The 19,157-nt window shown below is 40.5% G+C and overlaps 1 protein-coding gene across 1 annotated transcript in view; it reads right to left on the bottom strand.

Annotated features, from left to right (window-relative positions):
* The window catches only part of RFWD3 (ring finger and WD repeat domain 3), a 37,795-nt gene that overhangs the window by 573 nt on the left and 18,065 nt on the right, over window positions 1-19,157 (bottom strand). Inside the window, exons 4-11 of the mRNA XM_007462943.1 lie at window positions 16,396-16,590; window positions 16,205-16,296; window positions 11,993-12,107; window positions 11,267-11,495; window positions 8,413-8,563; window positions 4,647-4,823; window positions 2,807-3,021; window positions 1,333-1,544 (exon numbers count right to left, since the gene is read on the bottom strand). Of these exons, the coding sequence (XP_007463005.1) occupies window positions 1,333-1,544; window positions 2,807-3,021; window positions 4,647-4,823; window positions 8,413-8,563; window positions 11,267-11,495; window positions 11,993-12,107; window positions 16,205-16,296; window positions 16,396-16,590 (1,386 nt within the window). The remainder of the gene's footprint in view (window positions 1-1,332; window positions 1,545-2,806; window positions 3,022-4,646; window positions 4,824-8,412; window positions 8,564-11,266; window positions 11,496-11,992; window positions 12,108-16,204; window positions 16,297-16,395; window positions 16,591-19,157) is intronic.

Raw genomic sequence — 19,157 nt, 5'->3', positions numbered from 1 at the left:
AAAGAAGGGTCAACAAGACAAAAAGTCCCTGTCTCTGCCCTCATGGAACCTATATTCTAACTGGTGCTTTCTTCTCCTTTAAAAAACTTTTTTACTGTGGAAAAAAAAATTAAAGTAATAAAAAGTACAATAGTACAATGAGACATCCATCACCCAGATTACTAAGCTTTTACCATACCTGCTTTATTGATTTTATTTTTTTCTTGCTGACATCATGTCATTTTACCCTTATATACATAAGCATACATCTCTAAAAAAAAGACATTTTCTTGGGACTTCCCTGGTGGCGCAGTGGTTAAGAATCCGCCTGCCACTGCAGGGGACACGGGTTTGAGCCCTGGTCCGGGAAGATCCCACATACTGCTGAGCAACTAAGCCCTTGTACCACAACTACTGAGTCTGCGCTCTAGAGCCCGTGAGCCATAACTACTGAGCCCGTGTGCCTAGAGCCCATGCTTCACAACAAGAGAAGCCACTGCAGTGAGAAGCCTGCGTACCACAATGAAGAGTAGCACCCACTCGCCACAACTAGAGAAAAAAGCCCGTGAGCAGCAACGAAGACCCAACGCAGCCAAAGAAAAAAAAAAAAGACATTTGCTTTAGTTTCTACTGTCCAGCAAAATGAATCAGCTATACATATACATATATCCCCTCTTTTTTGGATTTCCTTCCCATCTAGGTCACCACAGTGCATTAAGCAGTTTCCTGTGTTATACAGTATGCCACATAAGGCTCTTTACATTTAAATTAAATTACATAAAAATTTTACAATTAAGTTCTTCATTCACATTAACTACTTTCAAGTGCTCACATGGCCAGTGTGACATAATTGGACAGTGCTGCTCTATGGGTTCAAGGAGAACACACAGAAGGCATCGTGTGCTTCATTTTGCCTAACATCAAGAGGCAAATTATTTCTGGTTAACCCATTTACAGTGATGCAAAGGTTGATCAATGTATTCAGGTGGTGACAGGCTGACCCCTCCACTGTAAATTCACGCTGAATTGATGAAGCTGATGCCTGATCAATTATTTTATAGAGGTTTCAGTAGTGCTTTTTTTTAAAAGGTTCACAATACGGCCCATGAGACACTATAGCTCACATTAAAAGAGTGAGGTCAATCTAAAGATATTGGTATGGAAAGATATCCAAAACAGGAAGTTAAATGGGAAAGAGCAAACTATAGAGTAGTATGTATCAATAAAGTGTGACTTGTGTAAAAAATAAACTAAGCAACCACACGTATACATGTATGAAGATACATGCAATTATGGAGAACTTTGGCTCTTTGCTTTATATACGTCAGTATAAAAAACTGACAGACTACTCACCAGGGCAGAATTTGACACTTCATCCCCAGTACACACCAGGATGCTGCCATCATTCTCTGGATTTTGGAAAATGGCACTTTTGGTCAGTAGTTTGCAAGTGGGTCCCCCACGGAATGTTTGTACAGAATGGCAGGAACAGATTGGCTCTCCAGCATTATCCAGCTTATAGGACATCTCCATGAGTACACTTCGTAAGGTGCTGTGACTTTTATCTATGAGACAGAGAAATCAGTATTGATCCATGGGGATGGTCCAAAGAAATGAACCAAGTACATGAACTTGGTTACCAGTTAGTTGAGTGGAAAGGGCACAATTTTGTCAAACCATCATGAATAGCTACAGAGCAAACATAACAAGAACAAAATAATACATCACAAATGAAATTCAGAACCCTAGGCTAGGATGAAGCAAGTTATCTACAATAGGTTTTTGTATATGAGGGATACAATTCTGAGAATGAGCTAGCCTTTTTAGAAAAATCACTGTAACCGGCCAGACCTCTGTTTGGGTTTTTGTCTTCCTTAAGGGTTCTGACTACAAGGTTTTTTCCTTCCCCCAGTCAGGACCCCATTAATCCCTCGAACTGTACATATAAAGTGAAAGCATATTATTACAGAATGGGAAACATATACAAGTGGTTCTGCTGGGAGGCAAACAAAAGCTAGAGAACAAAATGGGATCCCCAAGCTTTCTAAAGTCATAGCAAATCCTTGGAGATAGAGGACCTAGATGACTAAAACTAAAAGGGAAAGAAGAGTCTGCTGAAGCAGCTTCTCAGCTCAAACAAAACTTAAAATGCTTAGGTCAATCCACAACTACCAGAAGTATGGGCACTTTAATGACTATCTCTTACAAAACATCTGCCTGACCATCAATATAGCTCATCAGGAATTTAGGTTCATACCTTTCAGCTAGGAAAAACCTGTGAATTTTAGCATAGTTGCTAGTCGAGGGCTGCAGTCCTGGTTCTGGAGGCCATGAGAAGTTCAGCTGGCTAGGGCCACTACGGTTGTCCACCTACTCTTCACTTACGTTTGTTGGCCCCAAATAAGGAAGAACAGCTAATAGCCTAGTCTGGGCTCTCTACATGACTCCCCTTATCTGGGCCTTTCTTTTAAGTGAAATGAGGGGCAAGTAGAAAACATGAAACTGATCTAAGGGTAGCTCAGTGGCTTCAAGAGCAGGTCTCCTCATTCCACTACTGCCTTAAGTCACAGGGGCTCCTAAAGTGGCTAATTCACTTCCAAGGAGTACCTGGCCAAATATGTCCCAGTTCACACAAGTGAGGAAAAGGGAGGCAGGCTCTGTGGAAGAACTTGGGGCCACTGTCCTCACTGTGCTAGCAAGAGCTATTAGTCTGTGAGGGGCTTACCAGTACCGCCTGAAGGCTAGGACAAGCTCTCCTTTTCTCCCCTCTACCGATCTGCTCCCAAACAAACCACAGGTCCCACGAGGACATGCCAACGACACTCACCAGGCCTGTAGGTCACAAGACAGTGCCGGGTGCTGCTCTCTGTCTGAAAGTCTATGCAGCCCCCAGGCTCCATGGGCAGCACATGAGGCCAATGAGTAGAGCCCATTTTCAGCTCCCAAAAGGAAGCATTCTCCAAGCTTCCAGCCAACACCCCACCATATGGAAATGCAGCCGAGGTAGCTCTGGGTATGTATGACAGGGATACCAGCGGGCATCTGAAGGGAAAGAAAGGAAATCATGCCTCACCTTCCAATACCTGGATTGCTCCAGACCCCACTACCAGGAACCCTTGAGGACTTTCCTAACTCTATAGGAAAGGTTAAAAAACTTCTGAGGGTCACTATTGTACCAACCCACTCTGCAGAAACAAAAGAGTATACATGTAATATTCCACATTCAGTTTCAGAGGACACACCACATGCTCTAAAAGCAACGGGAAAAAAATGGACTAGGAAATTTAAAAGTACAAGATACAAACACAAGATCTGATTGGTGTGAAGCTTCTGGAAATGGGGTTAGCGACGTATACAAGAAAAGTCAGGAATAAAATTCAGCTTATACATCTAATAAACTAAAGCTTCCAAGCTGTAGTTGACAGACCCCCTCAATTAAAATCCAGCCTAGGGAATTCCCTGGCGGTCCAGTAGTTAGCAATCTGTGCCCTTTCACTGCTGTGGGCCCAGGTTCGACCACTGGTCAGGGAACTAAGAACCTACAAGCTGTGTGGCACGGCCAAAAAACAAACAAACAAAACAGCCTAAAGCAACTACATTTTAATTCAGAAACAGGATTGTTTCTTTAGAGATTTTCTAAATGTATTTCTGCAATCATATGACCCAGACTGCATGCCAAGAGTTCTCTCAGAAATATTAGCCTACAGACTATATTCCTATGATCTCGTTTCTGCTGGCTGCCAAAGTGATCACATTACCTGCTTTGTTTCATTTCCTTGTCATAATGAAGCTAACCTAAGCAAACTAAAACAAAAATGAATACATATTCTTCCCTTGCTATTTGCTGTACTTTATTGTCTACTCTACGTGTACCCTTTACATCGATGGCAGTCACCTTGTTTGCCTGGAGTTCGTATTTGTATAAACTTACATCAGTCACCTTCATTCAGGCCCATGAACCACATCACTGAAGAACGATTCCACTCAACCCAAATGAAAAGAAAACCCCACAGTGTTGAGGCTATAGGTTTCAGTAAACGATTATTACTATAGAGATATCTTCATGTTGAGATTGCTCTACCCCCCTTTTAGTTCACTCTGAAGAGCCAAAGTGATGCTGGTGGCTACCCATCTTCAGAACCTGGGCCAACTTCACAAACCTCCCAACTCTATAAATGGATTATAAATGGATAAATCACAGTAATATGGTATTCTTAGACCAAGTTGGTTCAGCTGTGGATTAGGGAAGTTTTAAATCACTTTTTATTGGGCTGTTCTTTACTGATCTCTTCCTGTGTGTTAGACATGTGTCTATTAAAGCGAGACTGTGCTAACCATATTTCACAGATGAAGCTCATAACAGGCCAAGAAATGTGACCAAGGTCACACAGCTCATAAATGGTGGAGCTGGGTTCTGAACACAGATCTGATTTCATTTTGGCATGTTGGGTGAATCTGGTTATATTTGGTACCAGAACTTTCTACCATATGAACTATCATGAACGCAAACTCTAAGGATCTTACTGATTCTGAAGTGAGAATAGATCAGTGGACTCAGAGAACTGCCCTCTGTTAGGAATTCTGATCAACTGTGAAACACTCTCAAAAGACAGGATTAATACAATAACAGTCTAAGAGAAAGCTGTTACCTACAGGTGGCTCCCTACCTAGCTTTCTGAGGTACTAACTCCTGGATATGAGAGCTTGTGTTTCGAAGGTCATACAACAGAATTGAACCGTTGACCAATCCAGCATACATGTAATTGTTTTCATCAAGACACCAGCAGCAGCTCCAGACAGGACGTCCAGTATTATAAGTCTGGACCACAGTATTTGTCTCCAGGCTGTGGAGTTAAAAAAGACTTTTACAACTATGCATTACAAAAATCAAATACAGAAGAAAGATGTAAAGATTATCATTTTAGTGATGATCCTTTAAGAACATAACCACACACCAAAACTATCTGGATTCCCAATTTCCCCTAGGGACTGCCCAGATAACTCCTTTTAATGCCAAAATATTTGTTTTGGGGGACACAGGTTTTCCTCCTGAGCTGTAAGGAAGTAAAAGAATAAGTTAAAGGGACAGATAGACAGTACATTCCCTACTCTACCCTTATTACCTTCTCCATAGCTACCTATTACACAGGTAATCAATATTTAATATTGAAAAATTAGAAAATACATATAAGAAAAATAAAAATAAATTATAATCCAATCATCCAGAGGTAGTCATTAATAACACTTTGCTATTTAACCTTGCTTTCTCCCCCTATTTTTCAACACTATTAAAATAAGTCATAGCACATAGATACATATAAAACATAATGGTACATTGATTTTGGGGGTAAAATTAAGCTGAAGCATTCTTGAAAAGTCAAAAGGTATATCAGGCCTGGAGCAGGCATCATGACGTCCCTCAGATTTAGCTGCAGAAATTAAATAAGAAGCCAACTAAGAGACATCTAATCAGAACTACTTTTTTTTTTTAAACTAATTTTCATTGGAGTATAGTTGCTTTACAATCTTGTGTTAGTTTCTACTGTACAGCAAAAGGAATCAGCTATAGGTATACACAGATACCTTCTTTTTTGGATTTCCTTCCCATTTAGGTCACCAGAGAGCACCGAGTAGAGCTCCTTGTGCTACAGAGTAGGTTCTCATTAGTTACCTATTTTATACATAATAGCAATAGTGTATATATGTCAATCCTAATCTCCCAATTCCTCCCACCCCCTTCTTTTCCCCCTTGGCATCCATACATTTGTTCTCTATGTCTGTGTCTCTATTCCTGCTTTGCAAATAAGATCATCTATACCATTTTTCTAGATTCCACATATATGCGTTAATATATTTGTTGTTCTCTTTCTGACTTACTTCACTATGCATGACAGTCTCTAGGTCCATCTGTGTCTCTACAAATGACCCAATTTCGTTTCTTTTTGTGGCTGAGTAATATTCCATTGTATATACGTACCACATCTTCTTTATCCATTCCTCTGCTGATGGACATTTAGGTTGCTTCCGTGTCCTGGCTACTGTAAATAGAGCTGCAATGAACACTGGAGTGCATGTGTCTTTCTTTTTTTAAAAATTAATTAATTAATTAATTTATTGGCTGCATTGGGTCTTCGCTGCTGTGCGCGGGCTTTCTCTAGTTGCACTGAGCGGTGGCTACTCTTTGTTGCGGTGCACTGGCTTCTCATTGCAGTGGCTTCTCTTGTTGTGGAGCATAGGCTCTAGGCGTGTGGGCTTCAGTAGTTGTGGCACATGGGCTCAGTAGTTGTGGCTCACGGCCTCTAGAGCGCAGGCTCAGTAGTTGTGCAACATGGGCTTAGTTGCTCCGTGGCATGTGGGCTCGAACCCGTGTCCCCTGCATTGGCAAGCGGATTCTTAACCACTGCGCCACCAGGGAAGTCCACAGCATGTGTCTTTTTGAATTATGGTTTCCTCTGCGTGTATGCCCAGTAGTGGGATTGCTGGGTTGTATGGTAGTTCTATGTTTAGTGTTTTAAGGAACCTCCATACTTTTCTCCATAGTGTCTGTATCAATCTACATTCCCACCAACAGTGTAGGAGGGTTTCCTTTTCTCCACACCCTCTCCAGCATTTACTGTTTGTAGATTTTTTGATGATGGCCATTCTGACCAGTGTGAGGTGATACCTCATTATAGTTTTGATTCGCATTTCTCTAATAATTAGTGATGTTGAGCATCTTTTCATGATTGGCCATCTATCTGTATGTCTTCTTTGGAGAAATGTCTACTTAGGTCTTCCGCTCATTTTTTGACTGGGTTATTTTTTTGATATTGAGCTGCAATGAGCTGTGTATTTTGGAGATTAATCCTTTGTCAGCTGCTTCATTTGCAAATATTTTCTCCCATTCCGAGGGTTGTCTTTTTGTCTTGTTTATAGTTTCCTTTGCTGTGCAAAAGCTTTTAAGTTTAATTAGGTCCCTTTTGTTTGTTTTTATTCTCATCACTTTAGGCGGTGGGTCAAAAAAGATCTTGCGGGCTTCTCTGGTGGTGCAGTAGTTGAGAGACCGCCTGCCGACGCAGGGGACACGGGTTCGTGCCCTGGTCCGGGAAGATCCCACATGCCGCGGAGCGGCTAGGCCCGTGAGCCATGGCCGCTGAGCCTGCACGTCTGGAGCCTGCACTCCACAACGGTAGAGGCCACAACAGCGAGAGGCCGCATACCCCCAAAAAAAAAAAAAAAAAAAAAAAAAAAAAGATCTTGCTGTGATTTATGTCAAAGAGTGTTCTGCCTATGTTTTTGCTTTTTTAAAAAAAAATGTTTATTTATTTACTTATTTCTTTTTGGCTGCATTGGGGTTTGTTGCTGCACATGGGCTTTCTTTAGTTGCGGTGAGCAGGGGCTACTCTTTGTTGCGGTGTGCAGGCTTCTCATTGCGGTGGCTTTTCTTGTTGTGGAGCACAGGCTCTAGGTGTGCTGGCTCAGTAGTCGTGGCACGCAGGCTCAGTAGACGTGGCTTGCGGGCTCTAGAGCGCAGCCTCATTAGTTGTGGCACACCGGCTTAGTTGCTCCATGGCATGTGGGATCTTCCTGGACTACGGCTCGAACCCATATCCCCTGCACTGGCAGGTAGATTCTTATGCACCCCCAGGGTAGTCCTCTGCCTATGTTTTCCTCTAAGAGTTTTAAAGTGTCTAGCCTTAAATTTAAGTCTTTAATCAATTTTGAGTTTATTTTTGTGTATGGTGTTAGGGAGTGTTCTAATTTCATTCTTTTACATGTAGCTGTCCAGTTTTCCCAGCAACACTTATTGAAGAGGCTGTCTTTTCTCCATTGTATATTCTTGCCTCCTTTGTCATAGATTAGGTGGCCATAGGTGCGTGGGTTAGAACTACTTACTAAAAAATAAAGGCATGAGATAAAGGCATGGAGCACACTCAGATCTGGTTCAGGGTACTTGCAGAGCATGTGAAAGATAAAATGTAGTAACTGACTACTGATAAAATGTAGTTACTGATGAGAGCAGTCATCATGGCACCCAGGACAATGAGTTCCTGGTATTGATGTATGTTAGGCATAACGATCCGGGAACAGACAAGGAATAAGCAGTCCCAAGCTAGTATGGTGACTCCACGGTGTCAGTACCAAGGCTCCCTCCATATTGTCATTCTACCAACTCTAGGGTGTTTACTCTCATCTGCATGATTTAAGATATATTTTGTAACATATATAATTTTAAAGAGATGGAACACCACACGTTCTGTTTTGTCACCAGCTGTGTCCACTTTTTAAAGCAATACATTTTAAATTCAATGAAGCTGGATCTGAGAAGACAATGCCTTAGACATCTCCCATCCCACCCCCACAAAAGCCAAGGTCATCATAACACAGATAACTAATTTCCACACTATTCAACCCTAGGCAACCCAGGGCCCATCTTCCCCACAAAGCACTCACCTGGTCAGTTTAATAGTGTTGTCTAGGGAAGCAGAGAGAAGTAAGCCTTTGGATCGACTGCTGAAAGCCAGTCCACGTATCTGTTTGCCATGCATGGGAATATACTGACTGCTTTTCATGTTGGCAGTACTCAACATCTTAACACCAAAGCCTGCCAAAGATACGAGAGAGTGAAACAGATCACTGAAAGTCAATTTAGGGCAAAGCAAACTACCATTTCAAGTAGGTCCTTTCTTCACCTTTTTTGGCATGTCTCTGGGAAAAAGCTAGTCGAACAAAGAAAATAAAAATTCCCCGGGGTTCTAATTTATTTTAAAAAATACATTCCATCCCAAATATCTATCAATAAGTGAATGATAAACCACTGTATATACACACAATGGACTACTACCCAACAATAAAAAGAAATGAACTACTGATAGACACAATAATATGGATAATCTTTAAAAAGTTACGTTGAAAAAAGCCAGACAAAAAAAGAGTAACACTTTATGGTTCCATTTATGTACAATTCTAGAAAATATAAACTGATCTATCATGACAGAATGTGGTTGCCTGGGGATAGGGAGAGGAGCGGGGGACAGGTGGATGGATTACAAAAGGGCTTGAGCAAACTTTCAGGGTGATAGATATGTTCATTATCTTGACTGTGCCGATGGTTTGAGGAGTGTATACATATATCAACACTCACCAAATGGTACACCACGTTAACTATGTGCAGTTTATTGCACATCAATTATACTTTAATAATAAAGCTGTTGCGGGAGAGAGAGAAAGACACTATTCCACCTGAACCACAGATACTCAAGATGTAGAACAGATAGTGAACAATAAAGAATGGAGATAAGTAATTTCTGTGTCAGGTGGTCAAGATATGTTACATTTTTCTGAAACAGAATAAAAACAGATGACATCAAGTATGCTAATCAATGTATATCATTCCAAGAGAGGAAAAGAAAGCCAAAAACTTGTCCTTTTAAACTTATTTGTTACTCTGCTCTCTTACCAGGTTATGATAATACATTTATTTTTATCAAGTATCTATTTTACCTGAGTTATACACAAACAAAATTTGTCAAATCCTAGATTCAAGATCACACTTCTGCTTCACTAGGGGAAAAAGTGAGAGAAAGTTCACTGTGTTTTCTCCTGAAACAGAATTAGGAGAGCCAGAGAAACAAACACAGAAATTACAGGCTTTAAATCAACAAGGGAACATGAGTATTTGCCTAGTTAATCATTAAAGGAAACAAGAGGAAATTAGCATCATCAGTCTATCAGGAAGAGCTAGCTGTGCAGTATGGAATAGACACATTAAGAAATAAAGGAACAGGGCTTCCCTGGTGGCGCAGTGCTTGAGAGTCCGCCTGCCGATGCAGGAGACGCGGGTTCGTGCCCCGTTTCGGGAAGATCCCACATGCCACGGAGCGGCTGGGCCCGTGAGCCATGGCCACTGAGCCTGCGCGTCCGGAGCCTGTGCTCCGCAAATGGGAGAGGCCACAACAGTGAGAGGCCCGCATAATGCAAGGAAAAAAAAAAGAAATAAAGGAACAGATCACACCCAATTTGGGGAAACAACTGGAAGAAATATGTATTTTTCCAGTTAATGGGGAAGGTCTTATATGATGATAAATCTTTTTATTAAAATCTTGAATGGGATATAGGAACATTATAAACAATCCTTTTACTTTCCCCTCAACTGGAGCCTCCTGATAGCCTCTCAACTGATAGGTAATATCAGTGAATAGAGAAATATAAGATAATCTAGGGATTCCACCACCAATCCTATATACACCTAAGTGTGGGGGACATAGTTTTGAAGCATTTGAATTTAACTTCTAAGCCGGGGGACAGGAAATCAGGCTGAAGCAAAGGGACCTGACAGTTGACAGAAATCATATGCTGAAGACAGCAGGAAAAACATCTACAACACTGGGCATGTGAGATTTGGTTTTCAACATTAAGACAACCTAAAATTAAGCTTGAAAAGCACACAAAAAAGAGAAAAGCAGTATAATATTAATAAAATAATAATGTTCCCAAATTCTTTTATTTGGAATTTGTCAGTTTGAACACTACTGAAAATAAGCATTAAATCTTGTTATAACTTGAATTAGAGCTTGGGGTAGTGTTTTTTCAAATATTTCTAGTCTAAAATGAACCTGTACTTTAGTGGGACATACAGGAATGATGTTCTTATCCTTGGACAACCCACACTTCTAAGTACATCTTCTCTCACTTTACCATGGTTCAGTATCTCTACCCTTTTGGTGAACAAATTTACAGAATGATGTCAACAGACAGTACAGACAGCTTTACAGTACCCTAAAGTATCTGTATTAACAGGAAAGTGACTAGGAAAAAGTGATTTGGTGGGCTGTGGACAGTGTTCACCTATTAGTGAGTCCTGGATTCTTCAAGAAGGGAGGAGAGAAATAGAGTCCAAAAATGAACATAAAAACAGGTTCTGGGGACTTCCCTGGTGGTGCAGTGGTTAAGAATCCGCCTGCCAATGCAGGCAACACAGGTTTGAACCCTGGTCCGTGAAGATCCCACATGCCGCGAAGCAACTAAGCCTGTGTGCCACAACTACTGAGCCTGCACTCTAGAGCCCACAAGATGCAACTACTGAAGCCTGCGTGCCTAGAGCCTGTGCTCTGCAGCAAGAGAAGCCACTGCATCTCTTAAGCCCATGCACCACGATGAAGAGTAACCCCCATTCGCCGCAACTAGAGAAAGCCCACGTGCAGCAACGAAGACCCAACGAAGCCAAAAAATAAATAAATAAATGCTCCTTAAACAAAACAAAACAAACAAACAAACAAAAAAACACCTGAGGTTCTGGACTATTCACCTGGAAGGAAGGAGGCCTGAGGAGAAGGCTGTGATACTACCAGGCAGCTCAGAGCATCATAGTATGTCATGACTCGGCAGTTTCCTGTTTGAGACACTGTGAATGTCTTCTGGAAATGGTACTTGTGTTGGCTCTGGCTGGAGGACAGGCTGCTTAGGAAACCTGCTTGGGAACTCCCGGTCAGCTGTGAAATCTGACCCTGATGCTGCACAATAAGTTTTTTCAAGTCCTAAAACGAAAAAGATTTTGTAAATGTGAAGCTTTTCCGTTTGGTATTCCCCTCATACACAATTCCTTGATCTAATATAAGGATATTTCTTATCCTTTAGAAGAAAATGTTAACGTGGATCCTAAAGAACTGCTGCAGTTTTCACAATATTTCAACAAGCAACTGAAATAGGGAGAACACGGAATCATAAAGCACTGAAAGTCCTTAATGGTCATTTTGTCTGAAATTCTCATTTAATTGGAAGATTCAAGGAAGTGAAATGACTTAAACAAGTTTTGATTATCAGGTGGCTGTTCAATTTTTAAAAAATTCACACTGCAGTAGAATTCATCATAAAGCATGTATATAAGCCCTAATCAGAAATAAAGAGTTGATCATGTTTACTTCCTGAAAAACCTGGTAAATCCTATTCGTATCTGAGATGAAACTAAATAATATTTAGATGCCTTCTTAATTCCTACTCCAAAAGTTCTTTGGATTAGAGAAGGCAAACTTACCTGAACATGACTGTGAAGCTTAGTGCATTCCTCAGTGAGGACTTGAAGCTGGAGCCGGCACTGTGCCGATTCTAACTCAGCCTTCTTCCTTAGCATCTGCTCCTCTTCTAAGGAACTAGAGGGGGAAAGCCAGCAACAGGTGGAGATTAGAAAGGCTACAGAAGACTTCTCCTCAAGATGACATAGTAAATTCATGCTATGATATACACTTTGCTGTAAATGTCACGATAGTGAATAAAATATAACAAGTGAAAAATCTCTCAAGCCCAGAAACACTACAGGAAAGTAGCATGCAGGACTGAACTCATGAGCCTACTGGGGTGGGTCTCAGTGTTGAAGTAGGCAGTGATGACCAGGACTCTGGCTATTACTAGGGAATGGGGACCTAAAATGCAAAATGAGGGATTACAGCCAAGCTCACTGCTTGAGTTAGAGCCAAATTATAAAAGAGTAAAAATGACCTGTTAAAAGACCAAGGTTATCTACTGGATAAAAAGAAAATAAGGTACCAGTTATTCATCAGATATTCAAATTAAAGAACACTATAAAAAGAGGCTGGACTTCCCCGGTGGCACAGTGGTTAGGAATCTGTCTGCCAGTGCAGGGGACGTGGGTTCGAGCCCTGGTCTGGGAAGATCCCACATGCCACGGAGCAACGAAGGCCACGTGCCACAACTACTGAGCCTGCGCTCTAGAGCCCGCATGCCACAACTACTGAAGCCCACGTGCCTGGAGCCCGTGCTCCACAACAAGAGAAGCCACTGCAGTGAGAAGCCCACACACCACAACAAAGAGTAGCCCCCACTAGAGAAAGCCCGCGTGCAGCAATGAAGACCCAATGCAGCCCAAAATAAATAAATAAATAAATTTTTAAAAGAGGCTTAAGTTAAAAAGATAGAAAGTATACACTAGGCGAATGTTAAAAAAAGACTGATTAGAATTAAAAAGGATGAATAGGCATAAAGAGGAACAATGTGTAATGAAAGGACATATTCACCAGGAATAAAAATCATAAATCTGAATGTTTCAAAATATGAAATACAAAAATAGAGATTTCCATTCCAATGAGATAGAGAAAAAAAGATGAAAATTAGAAAGGAAGGGATAAAGTGGCTCTTATAATTCGAGAGAACCCACAAACTATTAGAGTTCAGCAAGGCTGCTGTAGTCAAGATCAAGAAAATTAGATCAACAGCATTCCCCATATACCAGATAAATGACTAGTAAATATAACAGAAAAAAATTCATTCGAAATAGCATTCTAACAACAGCAACCTAGGAATAAAGTTAAGGCCTTTAAGAAGCAAAATATAGTTATAAAAGACACAAAGGAAACAGGGAATAAGTGAAAGGATATTATATAATGTTCAGAGCTGGAAAGACTAAATTGAAGTACTGGTGCAAGAATTAACAAACAGACCCCGGAACAAGAGTAGTCCATTCATAATGTAGAAACTTAATTTAGGATAGAGGTAGCAATGGAAATTTATATAGAAAGAATATTTCTATATAAATTTTTATTTATTAACTTAAAATTATTTATTATTTTAAATGATTAATTTTAACAATTAATACAATTGTGCTCATCCATAAAACTAGATTTTAGGTAGACTAAAAACTAGTGTAAAAACTAAAACTTTTAAAGACATTTAAAAGGGGCTTCCCTGGTGGCACAGTGGTTAAGAATCCGCCTGCCAGTGCAAGGGACACGGGTTTAAGCCCTGGTCCAGGAAGATCCCACATGCCACAGAGCAACTAAGCCCATGCGCCACAACTACTGAGCCCGTTCACCTAGAGCCCGGGCTCCGCAACAAGAGAAGGCGCCACAATGAGAAGCCTGCGCACTGGAACGAAGAGTAGCCCTCGCGTGCCACAACTACAGAAAGCCCACACGCAGCAACAAAGACCCAATGCAGCCAAAAGAAAAAATATATTAAAAAAAAAAAAAGACATTTAAAAGAAGATATTATGTCTCCATGATTGTAATGTAGTAGGGACAAAAACACACAAAACGAGAGACTGATAAATGACTACACTAAAATTAAAAACTTGTGTCCAACAAAAGATACAATAGACAAGTTAAAGAGACAAACCATAAACTAGAAGATGACATTTGCAACGTATACAACCAACAAAGAGTTGGTATAAGGAAAACAAAGAACTATAAATCAGTAAGAAACAATATATTTTGTTCAATATAAATGAGCAAAATATTTGAGCACAATGTATAGAAAAGTAGGTTCAACCGCAATTGAGGAAAAGCAAATTAAATACTACTTCACTCCATGAAACTGGCAAAAATTAAGTCTGATAAGATAAAGTAGGTGAGGGTACGAAAAAAAATGAGAAATCTCTTACACTGCTGCTGGTATATACTGGAATAGCCTCTTGTAAGAGCAATTTGACAATATATAGTAAAGTTGAAATTACATGTACCCTATGATAAAGCAAATCCACTTCTAGACCTAAAGAAACTCACCTATCTCTCTGCAGCATGGCTTATATTAACAAAAACTGGAAACCACCTCACTGTCCACCAATACGAAATACATATAAGTAAACTAATTAGAGAAATAGAATATTATATAGAAATTAAAATGAATCAACTAGAGCTACATATATCAACTAGGATATGTGCCTCAGAGTATTAAGCAAAAATCAAGTCTTATTAAGTACATCTCTGCACATATCCTTAATCATTTCTTTAGAAAAAATGACTGAAGCAGAATTACTTTTAGACTTCTGAAGCATATTGCCAAAGGCCTCTCTAAATGTTTGTGCCCGTGTACATTTTTACCAGTAATACATCAGCGAACCCACATCCCTGTAGTCTCTCAGTGCAGGTTCTTTTTATTTTTCTTGGCTGTGCTGCGAGGTTTGTGGGATCTTAGTTCCCTGACCAGGAATCGAACCTGTGCCCCTTGCAGTGGAAGCATGCAGTGTAACCACAGGACCGCTAGGGAAGTCCAGTGCAGGTATTTTTTTGCTTGTTTGTTTGTTTTTTGGTTTTTTTTGCGGTACGCGGGCCTCTCACTGCTGTGGCCTCTCCTGTTGCGGAGCCCAGGCTCAGCAGCCATGGCTCACGGGCCCGGCCGCTCCGCGGCATGTGGGATCTTCGCAGACCGGGGCACGAACACGCGTCCCCTGCATCGGCAGGCGGACTCCCAACCACTGCGCCACCAGGGAAGCCCAGTGCAGGTATTTTTAATCTTTAATGTTCTTAGAGCATATTTTATAAGTAGTGTTACTAGCATTTGCTCATGGGCTTCCAAAATCTTGATAATTTCTTGCATTGTACGACAAGTGCAAAGCTTCAGTTCTGAGACTTCTTTGCAGAATACTGTTGCAGGAGGGCTTAGGGACACAAGAAAAAAAATCCTCAGTTTTTAAAACGTATCATTAAGTCTATTCTAGTGACAAGGAGATTGAGACTTGGGAGTGTGCTCTAGATGGCCATGAATTGGCTACAAAGAGTAAGACAGAGGATTCCCTGATTCAGTGTTCACAGTATTTAGCAGCAGAGGCAGGCAGTAAATGTAATCCCTAGAGAAGAATCCGGACAGGCTACAAAAAATCCAGGCTATCTTTCTGATTGGGTCTGCTTCCCAGCCTAGGTGTGAGGTATTACTGTATGGCTAAAGGTTTCTCTATGACTTTTTTTTTTTTTAAATTCATTATTTATTTATTTTTGGTTGCATTGGGTCGGTTGCTGTGCACGGGCTTTCTCTAGCTGCGGTGAGCAGGGGCTACTCTTCGTTGCGGCGCGTGGGCCTCTCATTGCGGTGGCTTCTCCTGTTGCAGAGCACGGGCTTTAGGCACGCGGGCTTCAGTAGTTGTGGCTCACGGGCTCTAGAACGCAGGCTCAGTAGTTGTGGCTCATGGGCCCAGTTGCTCCATGGCATGTGGTATCTTCCCGGACCAGGGCTCAAACCCGTGTCCCCTGCACTAGCAGGCGGGTTCCTAACCACTGTGCCACCAGGGAAGCCCCAGATCATCATTTTTAATGCTATATGAGAGCAAACCATGCTTCAAATGATCAGACATGTATCATAAATCACAGTGTTAGACAGAATGCCAATGATCCCCAGAGATCCCCAGTCACAGCCCAAGGAAAGCCTCAGAACCACACTAAGAGTGGCTCATACCTTTTTCAGAGGTGCATACAAAGAACCAAAAGGGAATATTCCAGCTAGGCAGACTCTTGCCACCTACCTTTTTGTGAGCTCCTGTTCACTAGTGTCCAAAGCTCTCAGGGTTCGGGCATAAAGGACAACGATGTCACTGTGCTTGGCTTTTTTGTTGCACTAAAGAGCCAAATGGGACACAATAAGTGTGGTTCTAGGAATCCTCCTGACTTAACATGTTGACTGTGCACATGCCCAGTTCTTAACTATGGTCTTTACCTGAGGACATTTTCGTGCCTGTCCTTTGAGCCACTTAGAAATGCACTTATACCCAAAGAGGTGCCCACAGCGCAATGCCGAGAGCCGGTGATCCCCAGTATTGGTCCACTGTTCCAAACATATTGTGCAAGTGTCCACTTCTTCCTCGTCCACAGAAGCAGAAGCTAGAAGAGGATTAGACTTCTGGGGAGACTGCTAGATGGAAACCAGAATACATTCAAATTAGAGAAAATGCAAAATCACTCTTGAAGATGTGAAACTCTATCAAATTAACAAAAAAATCACACAAAAATGATACAAACACAATTGAAAATGCCAAAGAAAAACCCCAACACCCATGAATCACTTCCCATTCTTTCCAGAATGCAATCTGGTCAAAGGTAATATAAGCCATGAAAATATCATTACCCTTTGAGCTTATAAAATTCTTGATTTTCTTTCATTCAAATGACAAAAAGGAGCTATATTTACGAAGATATTAAAACAAAACAAACCTAGAAGTGACCCAGTTAAATAACAACAGGGAATATTAAGTTTGTTATACATTCGAAATTAGGTCCATAATCAATTCAAGTAGCTATAAAATACCTGGCTCATGTGAATAAAGAAAAAAAAAAAAAACAGGAAAAAAAGAAAGGATATAAACAACTCACACAAAAATACAAATGATCGGTAAGTGTTCACTTATAATTAAAGAAATGAAAGTTCAAGTAAGAGACCACATTTTTACTTTTTCATCTATTAGATGGCATAAATTGATGTCTGATGACACCAAGCACTGAGGGTGAGGGAGAAATGGGCATGCTTACATACTGCTGCTGCAAGTAAAACTGGCACAAATTTTCCTGAGGGCAACTTGGCATTATCTATCAAAACTAAAAATACATACATCTTTCCTTTGATATAGCAATCTTTCTGCTAGAAATATATCCCATGAATATAATCACAAATATCTGCCAAGACAATAGTACAAAGATGCTCAGTGCAGCATGATCTTATTAGGAAGCAACAGCAACAACAAAGAAATAAAGAAAAAGGGAACAACCATACTGTACATGGCAAGGTAATAGTTAACTAAAAATGTATTCCTATGTAAAAACACTGTACAGCTATTACTACCAATAAGAATGAGATTCAATTTTATGTACTGACACTAAAAGGCTCTCCAAAATGCAGTAAGTTGGGGGAAAAGGAACCAGTCCCAGAACAGGATATTATATAATCCCTCTTGTGTGAATTTTAAAATAGAACATTTAAATGAATTCAGTAAAGTTGAAGGGTACAAAATTCATCTACAGAAATCTGTTGCATTTCTACACACTAAAAATGAACTATCAGAAAGAGAAATTAAGAAAACAATCCCATATGTGAACTACATCAAAAAGAACAAGATACCTAGAAATAAATCTAACTGAAGAGGTAAAAGACCTGTACTCTGAAAACTATAAGACACTGATGAAAGAAATTGAAGACAACACAAACAAATGGAAAGATATACTATGCTCATGGATTGGAAGAATTAACACTGTTAAAATAATCATACCCCCGCCAGGCAATCTATAGATTCAAAGCAATCCCTGTCAAAATATGAATAACATTTTTCACAGAACTAGAATAAACAATTCTAAAATTTGTATGGAAACACAAAACTCCAAATAGCCAAAGCAATCGCAAGAAAGAAGAACAAAGTTGGAAACATTACACTCCCTGATTTCAAACTATACTACAAAACTACAGTAATCAAAACAGTATGGTACTATCACATAAGCGGACATATAGATCAATGGAACAGAACAGAGAGCCCAGAAATAAAGCCACACTTATATGGGCAATTAATTTACGACAAAAGAGGCAAGAATACACAATGGGGAAAAGACAGCCTCTTCAATAAATGGTGTTGGGAAATCTGGACAGCTACATGCAAAAAAATCAAACTGGACTACTTTCTCACATCATATACAAAAGTAACCTGAAAATGGACTGAAGATTTAAATATAAGACCTGAAACCATAAACCTTCTAGAAGAAAACATAGGCAGTAGGCTCTCTGACATCGGTCCTAGCAGTACTTTTTTTTGAATATGTCTCCTCAGGCAAGGGAAGCAAGCAAAAATAAACAAACAGGACTACATCAAACTAAAGCTTTTGCACAGCAAAGGAAACTATCAACAAAATGAACAGGCAGCCTACCGAATTGGAGAAGATATTAACAAAAGATATATCTGATAATATCCAAAATAAACAAAGAGCTCATACAACTCAACAGCAAAAAAACAACCTGATTAAAAATGGGAAAAAGGGGCTTCCCTGATGGCGCAGTGGTTGAGAGTCCACCTGCCGATGCAGGGGACACGGGTTCATGCGCCAGTCTGGGAAGATCCAACATGCCGCAGAGCAGCTGGGCCCATGAGCCATGGCCACTGGGCCTGCGCGTCCGGAGCCTGTGCTCCGCATATGTTGTGGAGAGGCCACAACAGTGAGAGGCCCGCATACCGCAAAAAAAAAAAAAAAAAAAGGCAAAAGACATGAACAGACATTTCCCCAAAGAAACAGCCAACAGACACATAAAAAGAAAAGATGCTCAGCATCACTAATTATCAGGGAAATGCAAATTAAAACCACAAAGAGATACCACCTTATACCTGTCAGAATGGCTATCATCAAAAAGACAACAAATAACAAGCATTGGCGAGGATGTGGAGAAAAGGGAACACTCATGCACTGTTGGTGGGAATGTAAATTGGTGCACCCACTATAGGAAAC

The sequence above is a fragment of the Lipotes vexillifer genome, unplaced genomic scaffold, assembly GCF_000442215.2.
Source record: "Lipotes vexillifer unplaced genomic scaffold, Lipotes_vexillifer_v1.1 scaffold70, whole genome shotgun sequence".
Lineage (NCBI taxonomy): Eukaryota > Metazoa > Chordata > Mammalia > Artiodactyla > Lipotidae > Lipotes > Lipotes vexillifer.
This window is presented reverse-complemented; position numbering and strand designations above follow the sequence as displayed.